At 37.5% G+C, this 13,237-nt stretch overlaps 1 protein-coding gene across 1 annotated transcript in view; it reads right to left on the bottom strand.

Annotated features, from left to right (window-relative positions):
• Window positions 1–10,950, bottom strand: part of PARD3B (par-3 family cell polarity regulator beta) — a 201,785-nt gene extending 190,835 nt beyond the window's left edge. The window contains exons 1-2 of the mRNA XM_039218010.1: window positions 10,937–10,950; window positions 9,566–9,676 (exon numbers count right to left, since the gene is read on the bottom strand). Coding sequence (XP_039073941.1) covers window positions 9,566–9,676; window positions 10,937–10,950 — 125 coding nt within the window. The remainder of the gene's footprint in view (window positions 1–9,565; window positions 9,677–10,936) is intronic.
• Between the last annotated feature and the right edge of the window lie 2,287 nt (window positions 10,951–13,237).

Genomic DNA, 13,237 nt, shown 5'->3' with positions numbered 1-13,237 from the left:
ACAGAGTTTCTCAACTTGGGCACAGCTGATGTGTTTGGCTGAATAATTCTTTACTGTAGGGGGCTGTCCTGTGCATTGTAGGAAGGTGAGAAACATCCTTGTTTTCTACCTACCAGATTTCAGTAGCACCTCCCTTCTAGGGCAACAACTAAAAATGACTTTAGATATTACTAAATACCCTGGGGGGGGAAAATCACTGCCAGTTGAAAACCTCTTTTATAAACAAACAAATAAATCAATGCAAAACAAACTTACCAGGAAATTTGGAAAAGCATATGTATATGTATATATGTGTGTGTGTGTGTGTATGAACGTTTTTTATATATTTTTGAGAGAGAGAGAGAGAGAGACAGAGAGAGACAGACAGAGCATGAGCAGAGAAGGGGTAGAGAGGGGGATAAAGGAGGCATAGAATCTGAAGCAAGCTCCAGGCTCTGAGCTGTCAGCACAGAGCCCAAGGCAGGGCTCAAACTCATGACTGTGAGATCATGACCTGAGCCGAAGTCTGATGCTTAACCGACTGAGCCACCCAGGTGCCCTGGAAAAGCACATTTCAAGCTTAGTGTTTGTAAATCACAGGCCCAGTTTAGGATATCTACATAAAAAATGTGAGGGGGGAGGAGGGAGCAGATTCTGGAAGATAATAGGCCGAGTATCTTTTCTACTTGCACAACTTCCCAGCCTCTGTGAACAATGACTAATCTTGGGCTCCAGAGTGAATGTATCATCATGGATGCTTTCCAAAGCAGGATACAACATAGCATACGTCCAAATGTGAAATAAAGATGAGAGATCTTAGAGATTGTGGAAAATGCTATTTGATTTATGGCTTTAATTTGTCTACATTTTTCAGAGCACTTTTAGAGAATTAGCTTTACTTGTGTACTGTCCAGCACCAGACTGGTCCACAGTAAATATTCTGGATTCACTTAACTTTTATGTAATTTTTTTCTTTGGGGAAAAAAAAAAAAAAAACAAAAAACCAAAACACCTGAGCAGTTGAAAAGTATTTTATCCAAACAACATGCATAAAAATGAGGCCTTCAAGTATTATTACTTCCATTTCATTTCATTTCATTTAATGATAATAAGAAGAGGGGCTTTAGGAATACATCCTCAAAGTGGGGAATGCAAAGCCCCCATGAAAACAACTAATAAAATGGAAACTGAACCTTCATTCCTAAGTTCTAGCGACCAAATGGTCTTCCACCTAGTTACAGTCAACAAACTTCTCATAGGAAATGCTCTCCTTGGGGCTCCTGGGTGGCTCAGTCAGTTGAGTATCCACTCTTGATTTCCGCTCAGGTTATGATCCCAGGGTTATGGAATTGAGCCTGGCCTCAGGCTCTGCACTGGGGATGGGAGTCTGCTTGAGATTTTCTCTCTCCCTCTCTCTCTGCACTCCCTCTCCCCTACCCTCAAAAATAGAAGAAAAAAAAAAGTGCTCTCCTCAAGTTCTATCTTCACTGTACATAACCTCTCCTGAACTAAATGCATCTATATCTCTGATTGGCATAAACCCAGTGAAGTATCAAAGTTTTTTTATTATGTTGAATATATTTTTATGTGTATACTAAAGCCAAATATCCAGATCAACAAAATTTAGAGCTTCTTTCCAAGTATTTATCAGATTAGGCATTCTAAACATTTCTATGAGATCACTGTGGGTAGTTTAGTATAATTCCATGTCTGAATGTATTTCAACGGCACCACAATTGAATGCACTAATATAATATGTCACTTCAGGGTGTTTGAATATAGGAGTATCCTTTTAAAACACTATTTTAAAGAGTTGGTGTACTTTAATCTTAGAAGTTTGTCTAAACGACTATTGGAAAGCATGCCAGTCAAGTGATTCATTTTATGTATTAATCCAGCTCAGCTGACAAGTAGTTGCTAATACAGCACTTCTAACATTGATTCTAATTCCATAAAAGGATTTTGGCTCATAAAAAATGCTGGCATGGCATCAGGATGTAGGTGTTCCTATCTTGTCTATCGGAATATACTAACAGGTCAAATTTTGCTGTTGACCACGAGCATTCTGAGAAGACAAATGTTACAAAGATCAAATAAATGTACAGATATTAAAGCCACCCGCCTTTCCCCTGTGCCTTACTCTTTCACCCCTCTAAGTGAAAGGTAAATCTTGGAAGATGGACTCTGAATGAGGTATGGTATAGGTGTATCTCCTCTCTCTGCCCCATCTCCTCTGCTTTTAAATCTTATTCTAGGAAGAGAGGCAATCCTTACCCTAACACAAGCATCAATAGTAATTACTGGGATATGGCAAATATCTTCTCAGTCACTGAGATGGTTAGTGCTATGAAAAACAAAAATCTGACAGCTTCTTTCTGTCAGCCTAAAATGAGAACGTGACCTTGTCCTGGGAAACACCATCTAGTCATATTTTTCATAACTTCCATGCAGTGATGATCTAATAAGAATCTAAAAGTAATTAACTAGATCTCTTTTAGCCAACCAAAGCCTTATTCAAATACACATTTTTATCAGGATTCTAAGGGAGCCATAAATTGGGGCATTTTGAAAAACTGGGATCTAATCCAGTCCATGATCTGACGAGGGTTCAGCGGTAATAATAAATTGGGACTATTAAGACCGGGAACCATTCCAACATTTTATTTTGCCCACACCACAGGACCTAGCAAATTCTACTGCAAAAGACAGGGATATTCAGTGAGGAGTGAAACCATGCTGAATTAATCATTTGTATGTAATCATGCCAAAACATGGGTGTTTTCAACAGTTTAAACAGTGCCAAAGTTTAAGTTCAGTAAATAATTAATTATAGAGTCTCTTGGCAAATTAAAGAAAACAACCCTCTGTTCTTTAATAAAATATGCATTCTTTTTAGGATACAATAATGACACAATCCTATCAGTTCTATTTGTCACTCTATGTATTTAAGAGTGCATATTTATGTAGGCTATGGCTAAAATATTATTTCACAATGTACTTTCTTTGTCGTTCTTAGAACACAGTAAGCATCTTCACTTTTTAGTATGAACAAATGTTGGATAAACTCTAGCCTTATTCTGGTTTTCATTTCAATTTCCAGTAACATAAAAATCTCCCATAATTAAATAAAATGCTGAGAGGTTGGGAATAGATTTTCACCCACTTGTATTCTGAAACTATAAATGGTTTCTGAATGTTTTTATTTCTCTAAGATGAATTTCGTTTATGTGGGGAACTTGCAGCTGCATAATTAAATCTTGGTTTGCCAAATATCAAAAACACATGTATTGATTTAAACTAAGGGAATAGGCCACAAGCAGCTCAGTTGATAAGGCAAAGGAGAAGCCTCTGCAGCTCTTGGAAGGCTTCCTAAAGGAAAGAAAACTAAGAGCCCCGAATTCGGCCGCTGAAACTGATCAGCTTTCCTAAATCTTAGCTTCACTCTCACTTAGGCATTCCGTTCAGGCCAGTTGTTGAAAATAAGAGCCATATGTTTTCATGCTTCTCAACCCTGAAGCTGGGGGAGCTGCCTCTTTGCCCATCATCTCCTCATTTATCCTGCTAAGATTCTAATAAGATCTGCAAAAACAATGTTTCATTAACACAGTAAATGAGCTTTCTTGCAAAAGAAACCCTGACATGGTATAAGAGTAATAGAAGATCTTAGAGCACAAACTCATATGTTATTACTCTGTCCCCCACCGCCATTTCAGGAAGAAATTTCATTTAGTGAAATTTCATTTCAGGGTCAGTAATATAGTACTTTAATTGAAGACAGCCTTTTGGTGTCAATGGAGAATTTCCCCCCAGTACAATAATCCTAAATAAATGAGGGGGACATATTTTTCTTCAACCAACCTCCACCTGACTTTGAGAAGGTATTAACAATACAAGTACAACATGCATGTAGTTAGGTACTCTGTAGGTCCAAGAGCCTGTTTAATTTCACAGTTTGTAGAAGGTTACAGACATAAGTTAAGGTCTTAGAATGAAACAACAAAAATATGCTCACTGATTTGTTAAGACGATCTCTTGCTTTCAGCCCACCATATAATCAGAATGTTTGGAAAATATTAATTTAATTTATCTTGATTAAAAAATTCTAGAGGAAATAATCATTGAAAATAATATTGGATTCATCCTTCTAGCAATGAATATCAGTATTTTAAACTAATGTTTTATTATGGCCAATCTCACCGAAGCATGAACAAAATGATGAATTTATTTAAAACAGGGCTTCATTGCAATGGACTATTTGACTTGTATCAGGAGAGGACATGTGCTCAGCCCAGGAAGTCAAATACAAGACTAAGAAGACCCTTGCACACAATTTTGAGCAAGAAACTTGGGTTTATCCACTCAGGTAAGAATAATGCATACACTGCCATGAACCAAAGCAATGGCAAGTTCAAGAAAGACTGCTCCAGGAAATTCAAAGTAAATGTTTCTATACTTGGATATATTTATGTATTTATTTCTCAGAAGCTATGATCTTGGAAAATCCATAGAAATCACCTAAGGACAAATGCAGCATTAATGATACACAATATGATTTTAGATAGTATGTGGCAGTCTAATTGTTAGGATGTTTCCTTTCTATTAAGTTCAAGACTACCTCTCTTAAAATGATGATGATCCATTAGTATCCTCAAGAAAATAAATGAATGGGTGAATAAGCAGAGAGAAAGAGAGGATAGAATGGATGCTATAAAATACACTTAATTTCTCTTTTATGTGAAAGTTCTTTGATCATGTGAAATCAACTAACTCTTATCTCTGTAGGCTATGTATTCCCAACTCCTTCAACATTTTTCAAAAGATATGCTTAGTTGCTGTTATTCTGTGTGTGAGAGAGGCAATGGGACATTCTGAGTGTGATCTGAGTAGTGTAGAACAGGAATTATTGTTTCTTCCTTCATTTTGCACATGAACTTCCAGTAATGTAGCCTAGGACTGGATTAAGTTTTTGGCAGGCACATTCTTATGTTGACTCATGCTAAACTTACCCTCAACTAAAACCATCAGGCAATTTCTTTCATATATTTGGTATTAAGTCAAACCTTCCACATCCTGTGTTTGTACAGTTCATTTTTGGACCTAAAATCAAGACTTTACACTTATTCCTATTAAGTTTCTTTATATTTGATTCAGTCCATTGTTCCAGATGATTCTGTCATCAACATACATTATCAACCCTTGGCTTTCACAGTCTGATCAACAGCATTGATGCCAATGCTCAGCGGGCCAGGGTTAAAAAATAAAGTTTGAAGAAAAACCTTTTCCTGCAAATTTATATTGATGGAATATTCATTAGCAATCGTTGGGTACAGTTCCTCAAATAGCTAATAATCCTTCTAGGGTTATGTCATCTGGCGTACACTTCTCAGTGTTAGCCACAGGATAACATGAGACAAGGAAATTCTAATGTCCAGGAGAGTACCCTTACTTGTGAAGTCCAGAGGTTAGAACAGGGTTTTCAGCCTACACACAATTGACAGTTTGAGTCAGATAAATTGTAAAGGAGCAGGGCTGTCTTGAGCACTGTAGAATGCTGGCTGCCTTCCTGGTCTCTACCTAGCCCATGGCTGTAGCACCCCCTTATTACACCTCTCCCTCCCTAGAAGCTGTAAGGATCAAAAGTGTCTCCACATACGGCTAAGTGTTTCATTGGGAGCAACAATGTCCCTCCCTGAGAAGCCCTGTTGTGGATTCTGCATTCCTCCAATGTAACCTTATAATTGGAGTCTACCTGTTATGGCTTTTTTTTTTTAACCTTTTCAAATAGCTATAATTATGAATAGGCTATTCATATAGAGCACCAAAACAACTCCTTATCAGGAATTAAATATGTAGATACATTGAAATGAGATATGGAAATCATAAGAAAAATAATGGGAAGAGTGAAGAGGGATAATATAATCTTAAAATTTAGAGTAGTTGACATTAAATTAATCATTGGGTAAAACAGTTATAAGGAAATTGAACAGAAATTATGTCATGTAAGAGGACATCTTATATCATTTTATATCTGGATGCTCATCAAAGTATGATTGGGAAGAGAGAAAAATGGAAACAGACTAAATGTCTGACAATAGAAGATAAATAAGTTATGGTATATTGATCTCAGAGACTATTAGAGAGTCATTGAAATGGCATATTTTCAAAACAATAATGACATGGGGAAATGCTCACAGTATAATGCTGTGGAAAAAGTGGGATATTATATATGCAGCATTGATACAAAGTTTCAAAGAAAATACATACACAGTAAAAAGATCACAAAATGTTAATAGTGGCTATAGAATTATGCATGATCATATTAGTTTTCTTAATGCTTTTTTTATGTCTCCAAAATTGTCTTCATGAATGTACTGTTTTTGTAAGTTTTATGTGCATGCATGGTCCTGGGCGTAAGCAATCCATATTCTCTTAGGTGAGTGAGCACTGGCAAGAGTTTCTCTTCTGTTGCCAAAAAAATATTCCAGTAAGGTACAATGCTTCAGAGAGGACACATGAGAAAAGATGACAATGCATTTAGCCTGGCTTATTCTTGGGAAAAAACAAAACAAAACAAAAAACCCAAAAAAACCTCTGTGTGTCCTTTTTCATAGGATAAGGATAGTTTAATGTTCCAACCAAATCCTGTCCCTTCAAGTCAGTGGTTCTCAGACTTTAGAATGCTAAAGAATCACATTGGGCTTGCCTATCAAATACAGATGCCTGAGCTCTAACTCCACAGGTTCTTATTCTGTTAGGTCTGGTATGAGAATCAAGCATACATTTTTTAAATTTTTTAATGTTTACTTATTTTTGAGAGACAGACAGAATGTGAGTGGGGGAGGGGCAGAGAGTGAGGGAGACACAGAATCCGAAGCAGGCTCCAGGCTCTGAGCTGTCAGCATCGAGCTCGAAGTGGGGCCTGAACTCACGAACTCACGGACTTCCAGATCATGACCTGAGCCGGAGTCGGGAGCTCAACTGACTGAGCCACCCAGGTGCCTCTCAAGCATCTTTATTTTTAACAAGCTCCCTACGTGATTCATTTTCATCAGGTGGTCTATGAATTACACTTGGAGAAACACAGCTAGAAGAAGTCATATGGTTTGATATGGATGACTTTTTAAAATTTATCTTCCACTTTGGATAATTTCTTCCTGGTTATACACTAAATAGAATTGGTATAAACCCTTGGTGTTATGCTGATTAACTGGCTCTTTGGGAAAACAAACCCAACTTACTACATTTGCCAATCTCTGTGGTGTAAATACTCCTACCAGGAACAATTTCAAACTACTAATCACTTAATGACCAGTTCACAAAATTCCTGAGAGTTTAACAATTGTCTCTTACAGGCTGATACAAGCTGGCTCTGGCACTGTATGATAAATATTTTATTTAAGTGCTTTAAATTCTTTGAAGAAAGGATATGTTAAATGAAAATCTATTATATCTATGACAGCTAGGATGCAACAAATAAGCAATAGGGCAGCTTGAATCATCCTAAGGTAACAAATTCTAAAGACATTAGAAAAAAAGACAACTTTGTGAACTTTTATACATGATTTCTTATTTTATTCTATTTTTTCCCCCGATGGCTCTGTCACAAAGAGTAATATACTCACTGAGTTCTTTAAGGGTTGTGAATTGGTTTCCTACAGATGATGGAGAGCCAAGAAATGGGACTCAAGGTTTGGCAGCAATGCCAAATGTTCAGCCAACACCCCCACCCTCGGTGGCCCTCCGTTCCTGAGCTGTTGAAATGCCCTTGGTCATTAATTCTGTACTACCCAACCATAAAATCAACCCCTCTAACTTCTTCCCCTCGCAGAAGATTGAGACAATGTTGTCTCAAGGAAACCCATATCAGATGTGTTTTATGTGTTCATGTGTGGGAATTGGTCTAAGTGGGGGCTAATAGTATAGTTCTTTCAATGTTTTGACCAGACATATTTTAAGAAAATTGGACCTGAAGCCTATATAGCCAGCTGAGGTGAATTTACAACTCTGCTTTTAAGAACAAAACTCCCTCAGGCACCTGCTTCCTAAAGGCAAAACCAGAAAGGAAATGAACTCTTGCTTAAAGACAACCCACCTAATTTTATGGGTTATCAATTTTTGAGCTGGCACGCAGTTCCCTTGCTACTAAGAGTAAACCCTCCCAACCCCAAACAAGTATTGAGCTACAAAAAAAAAAAAAAAATGTGACGTCTGAATTCTAGCAAACAGCCCCATTCCTGAAGACGAGGCAAGGATGTGGTGTCTCAGTGAGTGAAGTCAGGGGAGCATCAAAGATCTATGATGTGGACGCACCACATGGATGTCTTTGCCAATATACGCATTAAAACCTTAGCCTGAATTACATTTTACATTACAGGATTACTGAATCTTGGGCTCTGATAGAGAATTCATCTTTCCTGTTTAGGGGGCAGCTCTGTCAGGTGAATAGTCAGCAACAATATAAAGCACTTGATTTCCTTTTAACTGCACCACTGACCCTGGAAGTGAGCTTATCAACCGCTTTAAAATGAGAAGGGACTAAATCGGGCTTCTTTCCTTGCTATTGGTAGGGTCAGCTTTTATCAATGGGAATAGACTGCAAGACAGGGGTCAAAAGTTAACAATAGGTATTCAGCCTGCTCTGTGCTAAAAAGCGCGATGAATAAGTATGATTTTCTTAGTACACATTACTGGAGTATTAAAATAAGTACAAGAACTGACTCTAAAAACTACAAGGACTACTGTTACTAACAAGCGAGTGACAAGTTGGACAAATCTGACTTCATGCTTGATGAAGTCAGAATCAAGTACTTAAAATGATATGCTAGTTTTGTCACAATCTCAGTCTTTCCTCAAGATCCATTTAGTGGTGGCAGGTGAAGAATTTTCAAGAGAAATATGAATATTCAATTACATGTTTCAAAATCAGACATTTACAGATCAACTTGGGGTAAGTGCCAGAGTTAACCTCAAAGATAAGTGAAGGGCCTCTTGTCCAAATGGAACATTAAGCTCCTCAAACAGGAGAATTCAGTCCTTGCAAACTGTCATTATTTCAGTAAACGAAACCGGCCCTTTAACAGATGGGTGACATACTTTGCAACTTGCTGATAGCCTAATAAAAGACACTGGCTTTTTAAAAATGAAGGACATGCGCTTCTCAAATTACACCAACCAAATGGATTTAGCTGAATAAAATTAAGAAGGCATACAACAGCTTGACAAAAATTAGGAACAGACTATGGAAATTTGATAGTTCTAAACATCAACATCAAAATGACCTTTTTATTGAGAAAAAAAAATCTCACTGTTTAAACCATAGGGAAAATATACATTGATAGAGTCAAAACTGGGGTAGGATATCTTGGAATTGGAAGTAGTCATATAATAAAAACATAAAGTTAATTTCTTCTCCAAATATACTAAAAATTCCCCAGAAAGGCAGGTTCCTTTTACATCAGGTACCTTTGCTTTTGTATTAAACTCTATGCTTCTTAAAATAAAATCTCTCCAGTTGATTGATGCAATTACCAAATTAAACACAGGCCATGGATGCAAACAAAATAATGGGCTCAGCCTTTCTGCTCACCTTTCACGTTCTTCTTTCATTTTTTCCAGCTCCTCTTCCCTCAGGCCGCCATGCTTGTGAGTGCCCTTCTGCTCAGCCTTGCCTCCCTTATCATCTTTCTTCTTTCCAAATCTAGAAACACATGAAGAAGAAGATAGTTGTTAACACTAACCATGTTCTTCGGGTGGTAAATTTAAAATATTTATGAGATGAACTCATCAAACTGTGATTCTTTATTCTAAGTAGTACAAGATCATTTTGCATAAAATGGAAGTAAAATAAGATACTGAAAGCAGAAAAAGAATACAGTCACTAAATCCCTCTCCTTTCCCTCTTGTCCTTCTTTCCTTCCATCTTTCCACTGAGATGTTGATTGTGCATTATGCACAAAGTCATGTGGTTAAAGACTAAAAATCTCAAACCATGAATTCACTAGAAATTTAAGAACTGAAAAGTTATCATTAATATATAACTAACAACTGACTGAACTCCTAACCAGGTCTTCAGAGCCCCAGGTGGCATTGACATTTAAAGTTGAAACTCCTGGGACTAGATAATGATGGTACTTCAAGGGATCTCACCAAACGCCTAGTTTACTACTATCATTTTGCAAATGAGGCCTTGGGCCTTAGCCACCCAATGAGTTCAGCGAAGGCCTGGGATCAGAACTTGGGTTGTCTCCTCTACTGCACTTTCTCCTTCATGCTACATTCAGCCTTCCTAAATCAGCCCCGGGTTAGTGTGTTCTCAGTACCCTCAGTGCCTGGCATATTGGTAGCTAATGTGGCACAGTGGCAAGTATGATATATTATTTCTTTCCCTCCAGCTTTATGGAGATATGACTGACACATAATAACTAACTTCCAAACATAAGTCATATTTGTTTACACATTCAAGATCTCTCTTTAATCTATAAAGCAGGAGCTACATAAATAATGTGCATTTTCATGAGTACATTCGTTTGCTTTTCAGATCCATGAAGAAGATTCCTAGGGATCAACATTATGACTCTCAATTCCTTTATGTGAGAATACCTTTGTACATCACTTAGAGAAATGATTTGCCCTCAAAATGTCTTCAAATATAGTAAAATTGGGCCAAAAAAATCAAAATTGTAGGGGATGAGGATAGAATAATGCTCCAGAAAGTTGATGAGGGCAAAAATGTTGCCAAAAACTCCAGAGATATTAAGCATGCTTTTCTTCTGTGTTCCAAATATTTCTTCTGAATTTGAAGGTTTGGATTTTCTGAGATGAAAGAAGTCTTGTTTTTGAAGGGCAAAACTAACCTATACCCTAGCCTACCTTGATCTTCATTACCACAACCAATGAATTGTTTTTTCTTCCCATTCCTAAAATATTTCACTTGTACTGCAGTTCAAAAACAGCTTACTTTGTTTTCATCATAGTGGAATATGTCTGATAAAGGTTAGTTGTAAGTAAATTCTGCAAAGCATTTTCTTCTTAGCAAGAACCATCAATAACAGTCAGATCAATCAGTTCCACAAATAATATAAATGTTTTGATTTAAACTTCATGATCATTTATTAAAGTTTCCAAGAAGAAGGGCAGAAATAGCTGTGAAATTTATTTCATTAGACAGGGAGAACAGTCATAAATTACCTTATTTTGTAAAGTTTGGGTTGGTTCAAGAACAAAATTATAAAACAATCTTCAAAAGGACTCCCACATTGTTAAGATGAGGAAATTGAGACCCAGAGAAGTTAATTGCTTTTATTTATTAGCACACTGAATTCTTTTTTCCAATTTTGCAATCAGACAACTTAATTATCAGTGGTAGTACTGATGGGTGGGTTGGCCAGGGGCGTGGGGGGTGGGGATGTTGGAAGAAAAGCATCGATTTGGTGAATTGTATAAGCCTTGTTCTCTCCATGTAGCCTATTTGGGGGTTACTTCTCAGCCTTTCTTACTTTCATGGACATGCAGAAAGAGGAGTTGGGGAGGTTCAAATACATTGATTCATTTCACTATTAGTTATTTTTGTGAGAAAAGTCACAAGAGCTCTAAATGGCTAAAATTACTGCTTTGCATTCTAGGGTTTCAAACATCCCCTGCATTCCAGGTCTCCCATTATCTATTACCTAGGAAATTTGAGAGTTGGCCATTTTAGGCTAGGTGCCTTAAGGAAATTGCTTATAGGTCAACCTTGCTTTATATAAAAGATATTTTCCCGAAGAATTCAGTACAAACATATGGTTTGCATCAATGAAAACTTACTTTCTGTGTACCTGGAAAGCCTGTCTAAAGATTCTTATGATGGATCTTTTTGGAAAGTGGAAAAATCACCTTTCAACATACCCTTTATGTAAATTTAGATTTTCATGAATTATAAGTTTGCTTAAAACACCTGTCCCTGTTCATTTCTATAAAGAGGTTATTTGAAACAGCTTTATGGAAAACTAGCTTTCTTTCTGTCTTCTTTTTTTCTCTCGTGCATTTGTTTAAGAAATATTTATTAGACATATACTCTTTGTTAGTCATTGTTGTAAGCACTTAGTATAGGCTGAGGTTGAATTGGGATACAAACCCAGACACTACCCCTATGGAATTTACATTTTAGTGGAGAAGCTGAACATCAAAGAAGTACATTCAATTATAAGTTGCAAAAAAAATTCTATGAAGAGTGTTAGGAGAGATCATAATAGGAGACTGATTGGTTGAGGAAGTCTTCAGTGAGGAAATGACATTTACTCTAAGACTGTATGGGAGAGAGCCTCCAAACAAGCGAAGACTGGGGATAAGAAAGGCATAGCACACATAAAGAGCATGAAGTGGGGAAGGTCTGGTGCCTTCCAAGTGGTGAGAGAAGGCCAGAGTAGCTTAAGTGAGGGGAGCAGAGGGGGATACTAACACAGGATTTAGATGGCAAGCAGGGCACGGACCAGAGAGTGCAGGTGAGAGAAACCTGGAGTGTAGTCTAAGAGTGGCATCAGGTCATGTCTTAGTAAATCAAGGGACAGAGAGAAACTAGATAAAGAAACTGGTAAATTTAAAGAGTTGGTAGATGAGAGCAGAGGAGTAACCAAGTCACATTAAGCAGAAGTGATACTATATGATGCACATTTTAAAAGATCATCCTAGTTGCTGAAGTAAAAAGCAGCAAGTTAAAGTAGTAAAGCCCGCTCGTGCCTGCTACAACTGCTACAGGAATGTGGGTTAAAGACAATGGTGGTCTGGACTGGAGAAGGGGGTGCTGAGAAGACAATGATTTGGAAGTGGTCTCAAAGGAGAGGGACCAAAAGTTCACTTAAAAAATTTATCTATTTATTTTGAGAGAGAGAGAGAGAGAGAGAGAGAGAGAGAGAGAGAGAGAGAGAATCCCAAGCAGGCTCCACACTATAAGCACAGAGCCTGATGAGGGGCTTGATCTCATGAACCATGAGGTCATGATCTGAGCTGAAATGAAGAGTCAGATGCTTAGCTGAGCTACCCAGGCACCCCCAAAATGTTCACTTTTAAACATGGTTATTTTAGTATGCCTTTGGGAAATCCAAATGAATGATCTGATGAATGATCTGGAGACAAAAAGTCCTGAGGAACTGTATTATTTAAAGGCTGGAGACAAGAGTAGGGAGGTAGTGTAAAAAGGGGACAAAGAACAGCCAGAGAGATGAAGAAATTCAGGAGAGTATGGTGCAAGAGACCCGAGGGAAGAGCACTGTAAAGAGGCCAT

Source organism: Hyaena hyaena, unplaced genomic scaffold (genome assembly GCF_003009895.1).
Source record: "Hyaena hyaena isolate Hyena2069 unplaced genomic scaffold, ASM300989v1 scaffold_729, whole genome shotgun sequence".
Classification (NCBI taxonomy): Eukaryota; Metazoa; Chordata; class Mammalia; order Carnivora; family Hyaenidae; genus Hyaena; species Hyaena hyaena.
This window is presented reverse-complemented; position numbering and strand designations above follow the sequence as displayed.